Below are 22,177 nucleotides of genomic sequence, written 5' to 3'. Positions count from 1 at the left end.
AGGGAGAGGGTCTGAAAGAACCCCTACCCTTCTGGCCAATCTGAGAGAGACAAGTATAAGCCAAGATGCCACAAGAGGCCAGTTGGGCCAGGACGAGCATTTGTATCCCAGGAGGTCAGTTCCTTCAGGGGACCTACCAGGGAAATGTGTCTCAGGTATCATTGCTAGTATTGTTTACTTATAAGCAGAAAATAGAGGGAGCCAAGAATGTAGAGGGAGAAAATGCTAGCGCATGCTTGAATCAGGGTCTTGATGGTTGGGCACTTCAGAAAAAGGAGAAGAAGAAAAAACTAGGACAGTATACTCAGCCCTCATCCAGAATCTCGGGATAGCTATCTCATCTGGATGTTTGCTGCTTCTGGGTCCATACTAGATGAGCCTTGAGGACCCTGGAGGGTTCTGCCATTCACTCAGGGGCAGGGGTTTTCTTCAGATGATCCAGGAATACCCACCCATGAGCTTTTAACAACTGGGGAAGTAGTCAGAAGGACCTAGTAGGGCCCTTAAGAAGACATATGGGTTGATAATTGTGAGAAAATTCCTTGTAGCTATCTTTGGATCTGAGTTTCTGGTCAGCATAACAGGTCCTTGGTTAAGGATTTCTAAACAGCACATGGAGATGGTCCAGTTTCCCAACCATGCAGGGCTAGGTTCAAACAAAGCAATAAAGTTATTAATAAATTCATTATCATACATCAAGTCAGGTCACATCAGACTACTTGGAGGGCTCACAGTGGACTAAGTTTGAGAAGGGAGATTTACATGTCACCAAGATAATCAAGAAAAACAAAAACATCTTAAAACAAAAGACCAAAGTGAAGTAGTAGTTATCACCAATATTAATACCAAGTCTCCTTATATCTTAGTAAGCCATTCTCAATATCTGTTTAACCAGCATATTTTGAGTCCTACATGTCTCATGTAATTATCTGGTCCCTAGATAAAATTTTCTTGGACAACATGGTTATTCTCAGGACAGCTCTAAAAGGGGCCCTGCTTCTTTGGTTCCAAATCTAGAGGTTCCTAGATAATTCTGAAACTTCAGAGAATTTCAGTTTACATACCATTTGCTGATTCTATCTTTACCTAAATCCTGTACCTGATACAAGAATCTTTTAAAAATTTATGAGGATACAACTATAAGATGAGCTCTTCTCCCTTTTAAAATTATCAGACAGATACTTAAATAATGGAAAAATAATTTCACTTTTCTTTACCATTATCAGTCCAATTTTTATGTAAAATCCTTAATCTAGTTTTGAGAATTTATTATTAAAACATACTCAAAGCCTGCATTTCCATGATAAATAAATTTGGAAGCCAATCATACATAAGTATATAAGAATTTGTTACTAAAACATACTCAAAGCCTGCATTTCCATGATAAATAAATTTGGAAGCCAATCATATATAAGTATATAGTTCTTAGAGAAAACAGTCTAATCCTGTTGCTTTTCTCAAAATTCACTATTCCATTTATTTAGAAAACTTTACCTCTTTTTCTAATTCTTATCTAATCAACATCTTAAACTCAATATGTCAAAAACATAACTTAGTATCTTTCCCCCTAAACCCTCCCCACCTCCTACCTTCCCTATTACTTACTATAGAGGGCAACACCATCCTCCCAGTCCCCCAGGTTCACAACCTAAGACTCATCCTGGACTCCTCACTATCTCTAACCACCTATATCCAATCCATTGCCAAGGCTTGTTGATTTCAGGTTTTCAACATCTCTAAAATATGTCCCCTTCTCTCCTATGACACTGCCACCACTTTGGTACCTTAGCACTTCTTACTGGGCTATTATAACATTCTGCTGGTAGGTCTCCTGCTTCAAGTCTCTCGCAACTTCAGTCCACCCTCCATTCAGCCACCAAAGTGATTTTCCAAAGTGCAGGTCTGACTCTGTCACTCCCCTATTCAGTAAACTCAGTGACTTCCTATTGCCTTCAAGATCAAATACAAAATTTACTGTTTGGCATTAAGAGCCCATCATAACCTCACCCCCTCCTACTTTTCCAGTTTTCTTCTACCTTACTTCCTATCCATGTACTCTTCAACTAGTCTCCTTGCTGTTACTCAAACAAGATACTCCATCTCTCTGCTACAGGAATTTTCTCTGGTCATACCCTATATCTGAAATGTTCTTCCTCCTTATCTCTGTCTACTACTTTCCCTGGCTTTCTTTAAGTCCCAGTTAAAATTCTGTTTTCTACAGGAAGCCTTTCCCAACCTATCTTAATTCGAGTGCTTTTCCTGTTATTTAATTTTTATTAATTCTATTTATAGTCTGTCTCTCTTCATTTGCTTGTCTCCTCCATTAGAATGTGAGCTTTTTGAAGGCAGGGACTAATTTGGCCTCTTTTTGTATGTCTAGACCTTATCACAGTGCCTGGCACGTAGTAGATGCTTAATAAATGTCTATTGACTGACTAAAATAGATAGACTTATAAAACAAACCAGTTTTATTGAAGTAGTTAAGCATTTTAAAAAATATCTACAGACTACAGATTAAAAATTCCTGCCTTAAACTTATAACTTTGCTGAACTTCCTATTTCTCTCTAGGGCAGTGTAATTTTTCTGGTTTTCCAGATTCATAATTTCAGCATTATCATTTATACCTCACCCTCCTTTACCCCACATATCCAATCATTTGCAAAACTTTGTCATTTCTACCTTTACAGTATCTTTCACATCTGTTTCCTCTTTATTCAGACAGCAGCCATTCCCATTCAGACCTTCATTACATCTCATCGAGACTATATTTCAGTGGCCTCCTGCTTCAGATCTCTCTGCATTCTAATCTATCCCCCACACATCCAAGGTGATATTTTTAAAGCCAAGGTCTAACTATGTCATTCAGTCAGTCAATAAACATTTTTTAAAAGCCTATTATGTGCCAGGCCCTGGATCACTGTCTTGTCATGGGGGAGGAGCTTGTATATCTCAGTAAAACTAGGAGCTATGCCATGTAGAGTTACCCAAGACAGATTATAGCGGAGAGTTCTGACAAAAGGTCTGAGAAGACCACTGGAGAAGAGCAAGCTCATTTTCAAAGAGGCAAAGCAACTAGAGACCAAATTGCCAACATTCGCTGGATTATGAAAAAAGCAAGGGAGTTCCAGAAAAAAAAAATCTACTTCTGCTTTATTGACTACACCAAAGTTCTTGACTGTGGATCACAGCAAAATGAGGCAAGTCCTCAAAGAGATAGGAGTACCAGATCATCTTAGGTCTCTCCCAAGGAAACTGTATGCAGACCAAGAAGCAACAGTTAGAGCCAAACATGAAACAACTGATTGGTTTAATATTGGAAAAGGAGTGTGACAAAGCTATATATTGTCACCTTATTTATTTAACTTATATGCAGAGTACATCATGCAAAATGCTTAACTAGATGAATCTAGTCAAAATTAAGGTTACAGAGAGAAATATCAACAATCTCAGATATGTAGATAATACCACTCTGATGGCAGAAAGTGAAAAATTAAGAAGCTTTTTGATGAGGGTGAAAAAGTAGAGTGTAAAAGCTGGCTTGAAGCTTAACATTAAAAAACAACAACAACAAAATTAACATCTTAGGATTCCATCACTTCATGACAAATAGAGGGAGAAGAAATGGAAGTAGTGTCAGATTTTCTATTCTTTGTTTCAGAGGTCACTGTAAGTGGTTATTGCAACTGTGAAATTAAGATGCTTGCTCCTTGGAAGGAAAGTTATGGCAAATCTGGACAGCATACTAAAAAGCAGATACATCACCTTGCCAACAAAGTTCCATATATTCAAAACTGGTTTTTTTAGTAGCAATGTGAACTATAAGGAAAGCTGAGCAACAGAAAATCAATATTTTCACATTGTGGCACTGGTGAAGACTTTTGAGAATCTCTTGGACAACAAGGAGATCAAATCAGTTAACAGTTAAAGAAATTCATTCAGGCTATTCACTGGAAGGTCAAGTACTGAAGCTGAAACTTAAGTACTTTGGACACATAATGAGAAGATAGAACTGATTGGAATAGATCCTGATTTGGGGAAAGATTGAAGGTAAAAGAAAAAGGGGACAACTGAGGATGAGATGGTTAGATTATGTTGTGGAAATAAATGAACATGAACTTGGACAGACTTCAAGAGATAGTGGAAGATAGGAGGGACTGGTGTGCTATGGTCCATGGGGTCATAAACAACAACAAAAGTGCTAGGAACTATGCTAAGTGCTGAAGTTACAAAGAAAAGCAAAAAAAAACAATATCTTCCCAAAAGGAATCTAATAGGGAATGACAACACATAAAAACAAGTGAAAAATGATCAGGGAATGCAGAGAGGGTACTTGACTGGGGATGTAAGGGAGGTGAAGTCCAGAAGACTGCAGCTGGAAGTGAAAAGATAGCTGTCGGGTGGAGTCAAGATGGCAGAGTAGAAGCAGGACCTTCCCCGGCTCAAGCTTCCACCTTCCCCAATCCATGTAAAAGGGGACTCTGAACAAACTCTGGAGCTGCAGAACCCACAAAATGACACAGAGAAGCTAACCTCCTGCTGAGGACAGCCCGGTGGGCTGGCAGGAATCAGCCAGCCCAGTGCTCTGAGAGCCAAGCCCAGGCCCACATGAGCTGGAGGTTTTAGCCCCAGGGCGGGCCTGACCAACCACTGGCTGGAGGGACCCCAGATCATCAGCAGCTGTGGCCATTTCCAGATTTATCAACACATAGATGTGAAGGACAAAGTGAGAGGTCAGTGCAGTCTGGACTTTGGGACCCAGTAAGTGGGAGTGCTTGGCTTTTGTCCCAGGGGCAAGAAGCCACTGAGACACCGCTGGTGCCACATAGCAGTTTCAGCTGCTGGCCTGCAGAGTGTAGGGGGGACCAAGCGACCAGTCTGAGGGGTAATCGCTCTTGCTTTAACCTGCTTGGATCTGGATTGCGGTCTAGGGTGGAGGTCCTTGGGTGTGTGTCCAGCTTGCCAGGGTGTGTGGAGGACTCAGGGAGGGCACCCATCTAATACCTCTGGCACCTGAGAAAACCCCAGGTTTGGGACGAAAGCTCCCCTGTCTGGTAGCAGAGTCCTACTGTGGCAGAAAGCCCAGGGGTCAAGTGACTGAGGGGAGACATGACCAGGCAAGGGAAACAAAGCAAACAAGAAGAATCCAACATTAGACTCCTGTTTTGGGGACAAAAAAGGAGCAAAGAATGGAACAGGAGGAAGACAGTGAAGTCAGAACTCCTGCACCAAAAGCTTCTAAGGAAAATGCGAGCTGGTTACAGGCCATATTGGACCTTAAGAAGCAGATAAGAGAAATGGAGGAAAAATTGGGAAGAGAAATGAGAACAATGCAAGAAAATTACGAAATGAGAATCAACAGCCTGACTGAGGAAAATCATACCTTAAAAAACAGACTAACTCAAATGGCAAAAGAGGCTCAAAAAGGCAACGAGGAGAAGAATGCCTTAAAAAGCTGAATTTGCCAGATGGAAAAAGAATCTCAAAAGCTCACTGAGGAGAATCATTCCCTCAGATTTAGAATGGACCAAAGGGAAGCTAGGGCCATTAAGAGAAATCAAGATGCTGTTAAACAGATCCAAACAAATGAAAGAATAGAAGGCAATGTGAAATATCTCATGGGAAAAACCATTGACCTGGAAAATAGACCCAGGAGAGATAATTTTAAAATTATTGTACTACCTGAAAGCCATGATCAAAGAAAGAACCTAGAAATCATCCTCTAAGAAATTCTCAAGGAAAATTGCCCGGATGTTTTAGAACCAGAAGGCAAAATAGAGGTTGAAAGACTCCACCGATCACCTCCTGAAAAAGATCCCAAAAAGAAAACTCCTAGGAATATTATAGCCAGGTTCCGGAATTCCCAGATCAAGGAGAGAATATTACAAGCAGCCAGGAAGAGACAATTTGAATATTGTGGAAACAAAATCAGGATAACCCAGGATCTGGCAGCTTCTACACTGAGGGATCGAAGGACCTGAAATATGATATTCTGGAGGGCAGAGGAGCTGGGATTAAAACCAAGAATCACCTACCCAGCAAAACTGAGTATCATGTTTCAGGGGAAAATATGGTCATTCAGTGGAATAGAGGACTTTCAAGCATTCTTGATGAAAAAACCAGAGTTGAATAGAAAATTTGACATTCAGATACAAGAAGCAAGAGAAGCTTGAGAATGTAAACAGGGAAAAGAAATCAGAAGCCACTTATCAAAGTTGAACTATTAACATTCCTACATGGAAAAACGATAATTGTAACTGAAGAAACTTTTCTCAGTATGAAAATAGTTGAAAGGAATAGAAATATATATATGTCTACATCAGAGGGTATATGGGTATATGAATACATATGTGAATGTGTGTATATATGTTTACAGGTATACATAGATAGAGGGCACAAGACCAAGTTAATAGGAAGGGATGATACTTATAAAGTGAAATTAAGAGGTGGGAGAGGAATATAATGAGAGGAGATGGAGAGAGACAGAATGGGGTAAACTATCTCATATAGAAGAAGCAAGGGAAAATGGTTACAATGGAAGGGAAGAATAGGCAGGCAAAAAGGAATGGATCAGCCTTATTCTCATTGAATTTGGCTTGGGGAGGGAATGATACACACACTAAATAGGGTATCTCACCCTACAGGAGAATAGGGGGGAAGGGGATGAGAGGGGGGATGATGGAAGGGAGGGCAGGCTTGGGGGGAGGGAAGTTGGAAGCACTCACTTTTGAAAAGGGATGGGATCAAAGTAGAGAATAGAACAAGTGGGAGGTGGAATAGGAGGGAGGGAAATATAGACAGTCTTTTACAATATATCTTCTATGTTAATGTTTTGCTTAGCTACACATGTACAACCTATACTGAACTGCTTATCTTCCCAGTAAGGGTAGATGACAAGGGAGGTCAGAAGTTAATAAAGCATTTGAAAAATCTAAAAAAAAGAAAATAAAAGATAGGTGCCCTCCTTAAATGGAGGATCTGGGGGAAGCTCTCCAATGTTCTCCCTCCACTCTGCCCAGTCAGTGAGAGGGAGGGGCCCCAACTCACTTTTAACTCAACACTTCCCAATTTATTACCTCTAGAATAAAATGCAAAATCCCTTCTTTGACTTTCAAAATCCTCCACAAATTGGCCCTAACTTATTTTCCCAGCCTCATATGTTACTCCACAGTCTAGCTAAACTATCCTCTCTGTTTCTCACGTGTGATGCATCTTTGCCCATCTTTCTAACTCTGCACTGTCCATATCCTATGACTGGAAAATATACTTCTTTTTCATTTTCCCTTCAAAGACTCTCTCATTTCCTTAAAGATTTAACTACATTCTAAACACATGATGACTTTCTTGATCTCCCCTTCCCCACTAATTTGTATTTAAATGACCTTTCATTTATTTTTTATTTATTCATCATGTATTTACTGTATGTAATCATTGTCTCCCCAATAGAATGTAAGGTGATTAAAAGATTGTTTCATTTTTCTGTCTTTGTACAGTAGGACCTTATTAAACACTTACTGATTTGTTAAGTTTCTGCTATGTGCTAGGCACATTTTTTAGGCATTTACTTTATAAATACCAAAAGAAAAACTATTCCTGTCCCCAGGGAGCTTATGTTTTATTACCTGGAATCATCATATACTTAGATAAATAATAGATTCAAAGATGTTTTTCCCACTGGTCAGTTTCCCTTCTTATCCTTGGTGCATTGATATTTCTTTGTGCAAAATGTGGTTGAAACAATCTATTTTCTCATTTGTGATCACCCCTTTCTCTTATTTGATCAAGGATTTTTCTTCTAATAATTGTTGTGAAAGGTATCTCTTTCCATGCTCATTTTTATGTTTTTTAATGATGTGACTTAAAATTTAGGTTGTATATCCATTTAGAACTTAATGTAGTATAAAGGGTAAGATGCTTATTTAAACTCAAATTCTGATTTTGTTGTTTTTGTTTTATCTAGGTATGGATATCATATTTCAAAGACATCCTATTTCTTATGTTATGATCCACCTACTATCAAAAATATATTTGAAAGGCTTCGCAATTTTCATTCTCCAAAAGAATATCCAAAATATTGTGGGGCATTTGACATATTGCACATACGGGATATTACCACTGGATATGACAGCAGCCAGCTTAATCAGAAATCGGTAAGTGATGTGAAGTCTCTTGAAGCATTTCTGGCAGTCTTGAAGACAGTGTGGTACAATGGAAAGAAGGAGTGATGGATTTGAAGTCAGGGAACTTGTACCGTAAGAAATAATAGCACTATTTTAAAAAAAATTCTTAAACATTTTTATTTAAAGTTTTAAGTTCCAAATTCTATCTTTCCCTCCCTCCCTTTCCTTCCCCCTCCCTGAGATGGTAAGCAGATATAGGTTTTACATGTGCAATTATGTAAAACATTTTCATGTTAGCTATTTTTTTACAAGAAGACTTGAATAAAAGAATTGCTTCAATCTGTATTCAGTCAATATCAGTTCTTTCTTTGGAGGCAGATGGTATACTTCATCATTAGTCCTTTGGGATTGTCATAGATACTTGTATTGCTGAAAATAGCTAAGTCATTCACAGTTCATCTTTGAACAATATTGCTGTTACTGTATACAATGTTCTCCTGGTTCTGTTTGCATCACTTTGAATCAGTTCATGTAAGTCTTTCCAAATTTTTCTCAAATCATCCTGCTTGTCATTGCTTCTAACACAGTAATATTCCATTATAATCATCTACCACAGCTTGTTTAGCCATTCTTAAATGGGCATCCCTTTGATTTCCAATTCTTAGCCACCACAAAAAGAGCTACTATAAATATTTTTGTACAAATAGGTCCTTTTACATTTCTTTTATGTCTTTGGGATATAGACCTAACAGGATATATATCCAGTATTACTAGGTCAAAGGGTACGCACAGTGTTTTTTAGCCCTTTGGGCATGGTTCCAAATTGCTCTCCAAAATGGTTGGATCAGTTTACAACTCTACCAACAGTGCGTTAGTGCCCCAGTTTTCCCACATCTTCTCCAACATTGTTATCATTTTCCTTTTCTGTGATATTAGCCACTCTTATAGGTGTGAGGTGGTGCCTTGGAGGTGTTTTAATTTGCATTTCTCTGATCAGTAGTGATTTAGATCATTTTTTATATGACTATAGATAACTTTGATTTCTTTGTCTGAAAACTGCCTTGTTCATATCCTTTGACCATTTATCAATTGGGAAATGACTTGTATTTTTATAAATTTGACTCAGTTCTCTTTATATTTAAGAAAAGATGCCTTTATTAGAGATACTTGTTGCAAGATATTATTCCAAGTTTTCTGCTTTCCTTATAATTTTGGTTGCATTGGTTTTGTTTGTGCAAAAACTTTTAAATTTTATGTAATCAAAATTATTTATTTTACATTTTGTGATGTTCTCTATATTTTATTTGATCCTAAATTCTTCTCTTATCCTTAAATCTGACAGATAAACTGTTCCATGGTCTCTTAATTTGCTTATATATCACCTTTTATGTGTAAATCATGTACACATTCTGACCTTATCTTGGTATATAGTGTGAGATATTGGTTTATACCTAGTTTCTGCCATACTGTTTTCCAGTCTTTCTGGCATTTTTTGTCAAATAATGAGTTTTTGTTCCAAAAGTTTAGATACTTGGGTTTATCATATAGATTACATATACATTTACAGTAATGTAATTTGTTCCTAAGCTGTTCCATTGATCCACCACTCTATTTCTTAGTCAGTACCAGATTGTTTTGATAAATACCACTTCATAATACAGTCTGGGGGTTAGTATGGCTAGTCTACCTTCTTTTACATTTTTTTTCATTGGTTCCCTTTGATATCCATGAGCTTTTATTCTTTCAGATGAATTTTATTATTTTTTCTAATTCTATAAAATAATTTTTTTGATAATTATATTGGTATGGCACTGAATAAATAGATTAATTTAGGTAGAATTATCATTTTTATTATATTAGCTCAGCCTACTCATGAGCAATTAATATTTTTCCATTTGCTTAGATCTAACTTTATTTATGTAAAAAATGTTTTATAGTTGTGTTCATATAGTTCCTGGGTTGGTCTTAGCAGGTAGACTCCCAAGTATTTTATATTGTCTACACTTATTTTAAATGGAATTTCTCTTTCTGTCTCTTATTGTTGGACTTTGTTGGTAATATGTAGAAATGCTGATGATTTATGTAGGTTTATTTTATGTCCTGCAATTTTGTTAAAATTGTAATAATTCCAGGTAGTTTTTAGTTGATTCTCTAGTATTTTCTAAGTATAACATCACATCATCTGCAAAGAGTAATAGTTTTGTTTCCTCGTTGCCTTTTCTAATTCCTTTAATTTCTTTTTCTTCTTTTATTGCTATAGCTAACATTTCTAGTGCAATATTAAATAATAGAGTTGATAATGGGCATCTTTGCTTCACCCCTGATTGTATTAGGAAGGCTTCTAGCTTATTCCCATTACAGATAATACTTGCTAATGATTTTAGATAGCTATTACTTACCATTTTAAAGTAAGCTCCATTTATTCCTATGTTCTCTAGTATTTTTTTTTTTTTTTGTCTTTTGGAGGGCAATTGGGGTTAAGTAACTTGCCCAAGGTTACACGGATAGTTTTTTTTGTGTGTGTGTGGGTGTTAAGTGTCTGAGGCCGGAACCGAACTCGGGTGCTCCAACTCCGGAGCCGGAGCTCTTACTCACTGTGCCACCTAGCCGCCCCTATAGGAAGTGCTTTTTTTTTTTTTTTTAATTTTTGAGCAATCGGAGTTAAGTAACTTGCTCAAAGTTACACGGCTAGTTATTTCTGGTGTGGTGCTGAGTGTCTGAGCCCGGGATTCGATCTCCAGGTCGTCCCAACACTGGAGCCGGTGCTCTTACTCGCTGAGCCACCTGGCTGCCCCTCTCTCTAGTATTTTTAATAAGAATGGATGCTGTATTTTGTCAGAGACTTTTTCTGCATCTGTTGAGGTAACATGATTTCTGTTTTGTTATTGATATGATCAGTTATGCTAATAGTTTTCCTAATATTGAACCAACCCTTCATTCCTGTTATAAATTCCACCTGGTCATAGTGTATGATCCTTGTGATATATTGCTGTAGTCTCTTTGCTAGTATTTTATTTAAATTTTCACATCAATATTTATTAGAAAATTGGTCTATAATTTTCTTTCTCTGTTTTGGCTCTTCCTGGTTTAGGTATCCATACCATATTTGTGTCATAAAAGGAATTTGGTAGGACTCCTTCTTCACCTGTTTTTACAAATAGTTTATATAGTATTGGGATTAAATGTTCTTTAAGTGTTTGGTAGAATTCACTTGTGAATCCTTCTGGTCCTGGCAGTTTTTTCTTAGGCAGTTCATTGATGCCTTGTTTAATTTCTTTTCTAAGATTGCATTATTTAAGTATCTTATTTCTTCTGTTAATCTGAGTAATTTATATTTTTGTAGATATTAATTTATTTAGACTGTCAAATTTATTGGCATATAATTGGGCAAATAGCTCTTAAAAATTGTCTTAATTTCCTCTTCATTGATGGTGAGTTCACCCCTTTCATTTTTGATACTGGTAATCTGGTTTTCTTTTTTCCTTTTTTAAGTCAAATTAGGTAATGGTTTATCTATTTTATTGGGTTTTGTTCAGAAAGCCAGCTTCTAGTTTTACTTATTAGTTCAATATTTTCTTACTTTCAATTTTAGTAATCTCTCCTTTGATTTTTTTTCAGGATTTCCAATTTGATGTTTAATTGGGGATTTTTAATTTGTTCTTTTTCTAGTATTTTTTTTTAGTTCCATACTCAATTCATCAATCTGGGTTTTTTCCCCCTCTATTTTATTGATGTAGCAATTAAAGATATAAATTTTCTGCTAAGTTCAACTCTGGCTGCTTCCCGTAAATTTTGGTATGTTGTTTTATTGTCTCCTTCCTTCCTTCCTTCCTTCCTTCCTTCCTTCCTTCCTTCCTTCCTTCCTTCCTTCCTTCCTTCCTTCCTTCCTTCCTTCCTTCCGTCCTTCCGTCCTTCTTTTCTGCCTTTGCGGGGGGGAGGGGAGCAATTGGGGTTAAGTGACTTTCCTAAGGTCACATGGCTAGTAAGTGTTAAGTGTCTCAGGCTGAATTTGAACTCAGGTCCTCCTGACTCCAGGGCCAGTGCTCTATTCACTGTGCCACCTTGCCGTGCTGTTGTCATTTTCTTTAACGAAATTATTGATTGTTTCTATGATTTATTCTTTTACAGACTTGTTTTTTAGGATTAGATTATTTAATTTCCAATTAATTTTTACTCTCCATTATCCATTATTTAATGTAATTTTTATTGCATTATGATCTGAAAAGCATTTACTATTCTGCTTTTTATATCCTGTTACATGGTCAGTTTTTGTGTAAGTGCCATGTACTACTGAGAAAAAGGTATATTTCTTTCTATTCCTATTCACTTTTCTCCAGAGATCTATAACTTTTCCAGAGGTTTATTCACCTCAACTTCTTTCTTGTTTATTTTTTTGGTTAGATTTTTCTTGTTCTTAAAGGGGAAAGTTGAGGTCCCCCACTACTATAGTTTTATTGTCTATTTCCTCCTGTAACTCATTCAACTTCTCCTTCAAAAATTTAGATGCTGTGCCATTTGGTGAATATATTTAGTATTGATATGACTTCATTTTCACATGGCACCTTTCAGGAAGATATAGTTTCATTCTTTATCTCTTTTAATTAGATCTATTTTTGCTTTCGCTTTGTCCAAAATCATGATTGCTGTATTTTGAACTCAGGTCCTCCTGACTCCAGGGTTGGTGCCTATCCAATACTCCACCTAGCTACCCCCTACATCCTTTTCATGAACTGTTATCTAGCCATGCCTTTTCTTTCTTTTCCTTATATAACTGACTTGAAATAAAGTATTAAATTTTATCTTATTAAATTGGCACATCATTCTAGCCTGTCAGTCTTGCATCCTGACTATATCTACCCTTACCTGTTTAATCTATGTCATCTGAAAATTTGATACACTTGCCCTATACAAATTATTACGGTAATAAAAATGTCAAATAGCATAGGATCAAGAACAATTTCCAGGAGTACTTCAGTAAGTTACCTTAGACCATTTTGACATTAGTCCATTAACGATACTTTCTGGATCTGGTTTCAAACCAAATAGGTCCAAGTCCACATGAATTGTACTATCATTTAGTTCCTATTTCTCAGCCTTATAAAGTCCAGGCATGTGACATTTTTCTGATTACTCAATCTAGCATTCCTGTTTTAAAAAAAGAACTTAAGGTTAGTGTGGCAGTAATTATTCTTAATGCACTTATACTGGCTTTTAGTTATTATCTTTCCCTTAGTGTTCATGTAAATGGTCTCTCTAATAATGAGTTCTAAAATTTTTCCAGGAATTGAAATCAAGCTTACCATTTTATAATCTGAAAAATCTGTCTCTTTTAAAACTGAGAGTATATTTATTCCATGCCTATAGAGACCTATATAGGCCTCTCCTGATTAGTGTGAATTTTTAAAGATTACCTACATGAAAGTAACAGTTACATCTATAAGTTTTTTTCAGTACCCTGGAATGTAGTTTATCTAGACCTGGTGACTTAAACTCTGATAGCAGTTTTATGCTTATTTATCATCTCTTCATTTATCTTAGATTTTACTTCTTTTAACCACTTTTGTACTGTACATTCCAATCTAGGAAGCATTTGGCTTATATGGTAAAAACCAAAGCAAAATAGTTGATTAATTCTGCCTTTTATTCCATCATCCAGTAACACTGTACCATCTGTTCTAGCCAGTCATCATCCCCATTGTGCTCTTCCTCTTGCCCCATTTGTTCTGATCTTTAGTGTTCCAGATACTCTTATAGGACCATGTTACCTTTCTTTGTTCATCCTTAGTTATCTGTCCTTTGTTCTTTTTAGATCAAATGTGGTTATAGCAAACCATTTTACCTTTTAGGGATAGGAATAGGAAGAGGGACTAAATGTGTGAATTCATTCATATAGGGAACTCCTATAGGAGGAAGCACCCTGTGTCAATGCAGTTTGGCAACTTTTCTGTAACTTTTATCATTTTAGTTGCCTAGAACACTAAGAGGTTAAGTGATTTGCTCAGGATCACACAGCCAGGATATGTTAGAGATAGAATTCTAGGTCTTTCTTGGTCCAATGCCAGATTTTGATCTACTACATTATGCTGCTTTTTGTTTGTTTTTTAATTTTAAAAAGATTTTCTTGCTGTCTTTTGTTTTTACATTACAATGTGCTACCACTACAAACTACTTCATTTTATAGAGAAGAAACTGAGACCCAGGGAAGTTAAGTGGCTTTGCTGAGGACACACAGGTAGTGGGAATCAGGGGTGGTTTAGATCAGAATTTGAACCCAGGTCTTTAGAGTTTATGCTCTTTCAACTATGCCACGGTACCTCCATTAATTTAATGTGATAGTGCCAGTTATCACCCTGCTTGCTCATGCCTTCTTTTGTATTTTGTTCTTCACTTTTCTGTGTATTTTTAAAAATGTTTCATTGATGTTGTTTTCTATTTTTGGAATTACTGTCACTTCCATTTCCATTTTCTCCCACAACTTTTCAAAACCTTCCACCCTAAATAAAACCCTTCCTTGTAATAAATTATTACAGGTAAGCAAAACCAATTTGTATTCTATTGTGTCTGAAAGTGTATGTCTCAGAATCTACACATAGTCATTCATTACTTTTTCATATCTATCCTTTAAGCCTTCTAATGCTTCTCTAACTTACTAATGTTCATCATTTTTTATGATACAATAATATCCCTTTACATGTATATTCAGTAATTTATTTAGCCATTTCCCAATTGATATCTACTATAAAGATTATTTTTAAAAATATAAGACAGAAGGCATTCTACCAAGCTCCTTTTATAAAGCAAACATAGTTATGATACCTAAACCAAGGAGAGATAAAGCAGAGAAAGTGAAATGTAAACCAGTTTCACTAGTAAATGTTGATATAAAAAATAAGAGACTATAGGAATAAATCCTGAAAATAATTCATTGTGACCAAGTTGGAGTGGTATCAAGGAAGCAAAGAAGGTTCAATATTAAGAAAGCAATTAGCATAACTAAACAGATGTGCCACAAAGATAACAAAAACCACATGATTATTCCAATAGACACAGAAAAACCTTATCAAGAACTCTAAAGAGCATAAGCATGGAAAGATTTTTCTTTAATATGATCATTGTTTATAGAGAAATACTAGAAGCTTTACCAGTGCAAACAGGGGGTAAAGCAAGGATGCTCCCTATTTGACATAGTTCTAGAAATGAGAGCTTTAGCAGTACAAGAAGATGAAATAAAAGACATAAATATTAACAAAGGAATAATAAAACTATCCTCTTTTGCAAATAATGTTATTGAATACTTAGAAAACACCAGAGAATCAATGAAGAGTATCATTGAGATGATAGCTTCAGCAAGGTATAAGAATATAAAGTAAATAGACAAAAATTATCCACATTTCTTTAGAGTACTAACAAAAATTAGGAAGAGACAAACTCCATATAAAATAACTAAATTTGCATACAATATTTGAAAATTAACCTACCAAGACAAAAAGATTTATGTAAACACAACTATAAAGAGACAATGTGGAATAGTATATAGTCAGTCTCAAAGTCAGGAAAACCTAGATATAAGTACTGCCTCTCTCACATACTTACTGTTTGAGCCAGGGCAAATCTCTTAACCTCATAGTGCAACTCCCCAAAGCCAGAAGTTGCAGAAAAAAGTGCCTTTATGCATTAGAGGGGTAGTGGTTTTTTTCCTTAGCAGTGAGTTCCTATACCATTAAAATCACAGATCCAATCCTTATCTCTGTCTCTGTAACTTTAAAACATGTTTTTAGGAATAATGGGAGACTTAATAATTGCTGCACTTTGGAGTTTACAAAGCACCTATGGTACTTTGTTCCGTTCTTAAAACAGCCCAGTAAGATAGACACTGTCATCCTCATTTCATATTGGAGGAGACTATATGAGATGTGCCTGGGGTCACCCAACTATTAAATGTCTGAGGCAGGATTCACTCTCAAGTCTTAACTCCAATTTTAGAACAGAAAAAGAAGACTATATATGAAATTACAAATCTCATCACATACAACTTTTTTTAAAGTATACACTCAATTCAGTATGTTCATCCCTAAGTTATCTCCCTTGTCAGTGTTGCCCTCAGACTGTATCACCTAACTACTTACTGTGCCACCAGTTTGGACCGCATAACTTTTTTTTTTCCAACACAAAAAGCATATAAACAATTAAATCAATGAAAGTAGTATCACCATGTCAAAGAAGATTTCCATTCAGATTGGGCAAAGATGAATAAATGTAGAAATAATAATATTCATATGTTGATAGTGAAATGTTATTCCAAAGAAACATAGAAAGATTTGTAAGAACTGATTGATGTCTGAGTGAAATAAGCAAAACCAAAAGAACAGTCCATGCAATGACTACAATAAGATTAATTCAAAGATCACAAAAAGGAGGGGGGGGGAACCTCTTGAATAATTGAACATAGATAATGAAACATACTACCTTCCTTTATGGTGGTCAGATTTATATCAAATGTATTTTTGTTTTTCTTATGAGGAAGGGTTCATACTGGAAGGGGTATTGAAATGACTGTGACATAAAGGGAAAAGATAACAATGAAATATTTTAAAATAAACAAAAAACATGAAATTGTGAAGAGAGAAAGAAAATTACAATGAGAAAATAGGAAATTGTCTAAAGAGACTGAGATGGATGGATGTACAGAGTAGTCATCAACTTGGAGTTTTAAAAAAACACGCAGAGGGGCGGCCAGGTGGCTCAGCGAGTAAGAGCACTGGCTCCAGTGTTGGGACGACCTGGAGATCGAATCCCGGGCTCAGACACTCAGCACCACACCCAGAAATAACTGGCCGTGTAACCTTGAGCAAGTTACTTAACCCCGATTGCTTAAAAAAAAAAAAAAAACACGCAGAAAACTGAGCAGGTAACAGAAGTGAATGAAAAGTGTGGCCCAGTTGTGTAAGAACCTCATCAAATGTGCTAACACTCAGCTGAGGCTGGAAGAAAAAGTTAAAAAACAACACAAAGAGATTGTTTCATTTTACTTAGAAATGTATTGGAAGGGGGCAAAAAGGATCAGAATAGGAAAAGAACTATTGTTCAAGGTGGAAACCACATAGCTGGAGGAGATGGAGCTGTTTAACTCTCATTTTCTTCTGTTTCTTTTACCAAGAAGCGTGATCTTTGGCCTGGCTAATTGGGAGCTAATATTAATGCTATGTAGGGAGACAGTACAAGATCACCTACTTGACTTTGATGTATTCACATCTTTAGCACCAAATGTGCTACATCCCTAGGTCCTAAAGAAACTGGTGGATATTTCTGCTGAGCCGCTGTCAGTGTTTGGGAAAGTTGATGGAGAAAGGAGAAGGGTTAGAGAAGGGCCAAAGTTCAAATTTTCAAAAACTCTGCAGTCTGCAGATATGCCAGTAAACAACTTAAATTCCTTTCAAAATTACAGAATGTATTATTAAAGTGCTAATGACACTTAGGGGGAAGAAAGTAGCGACTCCCTGTTGATGACCTCTGATTCATCCTGTGTGTAATTTATTTACACCTGTTGCCTCCCCTGTCAGACAGACTGCGATTTCCTGGAGAACACTGACTGTCTTTTGATTCTCTTTGTATCCTCAGAGTTTAGGGCAGTGCCTGACACATAGTGGGTGCTTAATAAATGTTTATTAAATTATTTACAGAGACCAGCGATGGCATCATCAAGAGTGGGGCATTGTAAACTTAACCTCATTTCCTTTTTTATAGGATTATTATATTGGTAGATCAGAGAATGGAGCTGACGTAATTTACCTAGATTTTAAACAAAGCACTTGAAGAGGTTTTTCATGATTTTTCATGTGGAAAAGATGGAGATGCGGACTAGATTTTTTAAAAAAGTTAATTAAATCTTAATTACATTAAGAGAATTTAGGATTTAGGTATGTGATAGTCCTACTGTCTTCTGCCCTAATCAGACTACATCTAGAGTATTACATTCAGTTCTGGGAACTACAGTTCAGGAAGGACATTGATAAATTGGAAGAATGTCTAGAGGTAGGACAACTAAAGGTAAGGGTCTTTAAAATCATGAATGCCATATATCTAGTTGAAGGACTAGAGATGTTTAGCCTAGAAAAGACTTGGTATGGAATAGGTCTGGTAAGCGGGTGGGATTATGGATATCTTGATGGGGATGAGAAGTTAAACTTGTTTTTCTTGGTTTAGAAGGTCAAACTAGGAACAGGGGTTAGAATTGCAAAAGCAATAGGCTTAAGTCTGACAACAAAAGAAAACAACCATCGGAGCTGTCCAAAAATGGATGGCTTGCCTCATAAGTGCCTGGGTTCCTCATTCAAAAATCTTCATGCAAATGCTTGATTATCACTTTTTAGAGACATTGTAGAAGTAATTGTTGTTCAGATACCAGTCAGATTAGGTGGATTTGAATAACCCTTCCAACTGGGAGATTCTGTGGTATTTCTTGTAAGACATCTTAGGAAACAGATCAGGTGACCTGCTTAAAGTCAGGCAATAACCAGCAGAACTGGGCCTTGAACCCAGTATTCACTTTCCAATTCTGTACTTGTTTATACTAGATCACACTGCTGTTTAGGTGGATTCATGCTAGGTTCTCCTTAATTCTCTGTTCTATTTATAGACATTGGCTCATCTAGGTTTTCCCTGAGAAAATGAAATTCTCAAAAACAGGAGCTTCATTTTACTTTAATTAGGAAACTTCAGAAAGCATAGTGTTGTACAACCTGAGAGTTGATATTAGATGTTGATTGGGACTTAGAACCAAATGTGCTCTAGCATAAAGTCCCTGTGTTTGTGTATGTACTTTGATTTTGCTTTTATGATGATGTAGAGAAGGTCTTTTGTTTTGGAAGAATTGAAGCTCTAGAAAGACCTGCCATACTAACATGACTTCAGGTACAGGACTGGTGACAAATTTCCTGTAGTTTAGACGGCCTGGTTAGCTGAGTAGACAAAGGCTTACCTTTCCAAACAGGTGATTTTTTTTTTTTGGCCGCAGAACTCCATCCTATGGCCATAAATATAAAATATCCCTTAGTACTATATGATTGACCTTCTTCTACTTCTCAGATGATTGTCATGATATGGCAGGGGGTGTGCAGAGACTTAGATCTTAAATGATCTATAAGAATTAATTTAATTAATTGTGTATTCAGTATGAGATCTTTGTGTAATTGCCATTCACTTGATAATAGACTATAGGAACTGAATCACATATATATTGACATTCTTTTTTTTGTTTGTTTGTTTTTGTTTTGTTTTGTTTTGGGGTTAACAAGCTTACTTTAATCAGTCAAACATATATCGTTTACCTTGTTCAGGGGGAAAAGGTCAGCACCCTGAACTTCAAAGTATACAGGCAGAATTATCAAGACAGAAACAGATCAAGTAGACAGCTTTCCAAACTGTCCAACCATTACATCCATACCAAATCAACATCTGGGTTTCAACATCTGGGTTTTTCAAAGCTGGGGGGCTCTGGACAACGGCTTCCCAGAATCCAGATCAAATCACAGAACACTTCTCAAAGTGAGCCCCCTATATTGACATTCTTGCTATAAATGAAGCCAGGTGTCATGAATTTGTAGCTAATTGGAAAAGTGGCTCACAGATTCCCCTCTGAGAGTCAAGTTAAAAAGTGGGAAGAGTTGGTTTCATGGTGTGCCCAAAGACAACAAGAAACATCATCATTAGTCTTCTCAGTTTTCATTGGTCATGATAAGCAAAAGCAAATAGCCCACCATGAAAAAAATTTGGAAAATATTATTCAGAATCAAAAGATGGAAAGATACTTAAGTTTGTAGACTATATTCAAGAAAATCAGGAAGTGTTTGATATGTTTATCACCTTCAGTATCCTTTCTTACTCATATTCAGCTTCTCCCTATCAACTAGTTTTCTTCCCTACTGCTTTAAAACATACCAAAGTCTCCTGTCCTTAAAAAACCTCCACTTAGACTCTGTTGCCCCCTCAAACTATGATCCTAAATCTCCCCCCCGCCCCTTTTCAGCCAAACTCCTGGAAAACATTGTCTATGTTTGCTGTCTCCACTTCCTTCTCCGCCGTTCCACCCTTTGCAATCTAGCTTCTGACCTTATCATTCAACTAAAACTGTTCTTTCCACTGTTGACCACATTTTCCTCCTGGATATTCTTTCCTGGTTTTCCTTCTACCTTTCTGACTGTAACTTCACTAATTTCTATAGGCTTAATTATCTCTATTCCAGTGACTCCCAGATCTATATATCTAGTCCAAGTCTCTTGTCATATTTTCAGTCCCACGTCACCAGTTGCCTATTGGACATTTCAAACTGGATGTCCAAGAGATATCTTAAACTTAATGTGTCAAAAACAGAATTCATTGTCTTTCCCCTTAAGTTCTCCCATCCTCCAGACTAAACAATTTCTTTTGAAAGCACCACCACGGTTTGGAATCTCAGCATTGTTCTGAATTCTCTACTCTCTATTACTCCACATATCCAGTCATTTGCCAAATCTTGCTGCTTGTATTTTCACATCTTTCAAATTCTAGCACCTTCTCTCCACTTACACAGCTACTACCTTAGATCAAACCCTCATCACCTCTCCTAGATTATTGCATCAGTCTTCTAATTGTTCCCCCTGCTTCAAATCTCTCCCCACACCAGACTATTCTATACTCTGCTACCAGAGAAATCCTCCTTAAATACAGATCTGACCTTGTGACTCTTCTACTCAGACAACTACATTGGCTTGTTTCTAGGATAAAATATAAACTCTTCTGTTGAGGTTTTAAAGCCCTTCACAACTGAAGCCCAGCTGACCTTCCCATTTTTACTGGACATTATTCTCCATCTTTCCCACTATTCTTTGATATAATCAAATTGGCTTTTTCTCTGTTCTTTATGCACAATACTCTGTCTCTAGGCTCTGTATTTTTGCACTGGTAATATGCCTTCATGCTTGGAAAATTTTGCCTCCTTACTTCTGCCTCATAAAGTCTCTTCTCTGCATGAAAACATTTACGATCTCTTCTCTAACTACTGGTTACCCCCACCCCCAACTACCTTGTATTTAACTACTTGGTGTATTTTTATGTTTATCAACTTGATATTGATGCTGTATGCATTTTGTATGTACTTGTCTCCACCATTACATTATAAGTTCATTGCAAGTAGGAATTGTTTCATTCCTTATGTTTTATCTCCTGTGCCTAGTATATAATAGGTGTTTACTACTAACACCTTGCAACCAATAAATACTTGTTGGTTAATTCAACATTACAGAGAATTAATTTTACTAACATGTCATAGATATTGCAGTCATTTCAGAATCAGTTGTCTTTGTGTAGTCAAATTATCAACCAGTTAGAGCAAATGTCAAAGTAAATGCTAAATTGAATGAAAGTGTAAACATGAGAAGACATGTTCACTTGTAGCAGCTTCAAGTTTATTAGCAAATTGTCAGAAGTTGAAAGTGGACAGAAGTAAAGAAAATTGACTGTAGAAAAATATAGCTGATGTAAAATAGTTATCATAAGAGACCAAAACTATATGGACTAGCAGACATTTGATCTCTTTGTCAAGTGGAGAGATTTGGCAGCTGAGACTACCACTGGTTTAGAGTACAAGCTCACTTGCAAAACATTAGTGAAGAATAAAGATCATGAACATCCTTGCTTCATAAAACAGCAAAAAGCTGCTGAGTAAAGAAGGAGTCTGTGTATAGAGTGTGGCATGAGATCCAGTAAAACCAGATTACTGAAAGAGTATTTGAAGGTGAAATCTGAAAGAGAAAAAATAAATATGAAATAAAACTGGTCTGCCAGCATGTCTAGTCATCTGTCTTCATCAGAGATGATCATGGAAAACTAAATTTGGACCCTACTATCTTAGTACCCCATGAGGTATGTGAGAAAAGTTTGAGAAGAATGACTGGATCTGACCAAATGTATACAGAAGAAATTAGGTTTAATCAGGAGAATGTTCATGGAAAGAATGGAAGGTGTGCTTCAAAGGAAAAACAAAGAATCCAAAGAAATAAAGGGGGAAGTTATATCATGGGCA

At 36.5% G+C, this 22,177-nt stretch overlaps 1 protein-coding gene across 1 annotated transcript in view; it reads left to right on the top strand.

Moving 5' to 3' along the window:
* PGM2L1 (phosphoglucomutase 2 like 1) overlaps window positions 1-22,177 on the top strand; it is an 89,689-nt gene that overhangs the window by 56,714 nt on the left and 10,798 nt on the right. Inside the window, exon 12 of the mRNA XM_069070838.1 lies at window positions 7,959-8,148. Within this exon, the coding sequence (XP_068926939.1) occupies window positions 7,959-8,148 (190 nt within the window). The remainder of the gene's footprint in view (window positions 1-7,958; window positions 8,149-22,177) is intronic.

Source organism: Petaurus breviceps, unplaced genomic scaffold (assembly GCF_028583685.1).
Source record: "Petaurus breviceps papuanus isolate PSGF00001 unplaced genomic scaffold, PetGlider_PUasm1.0 90823, whole genome shotgun sequence".
NCBI lineage: Eukaryota > Metazoa > Chordata > Mammalia > Diprotodontia > Petauridae > Petaurus > Petaurus breviceps.
This window is presented reverse-complemented; position numbering and strand designations above follow the sequence as displayed.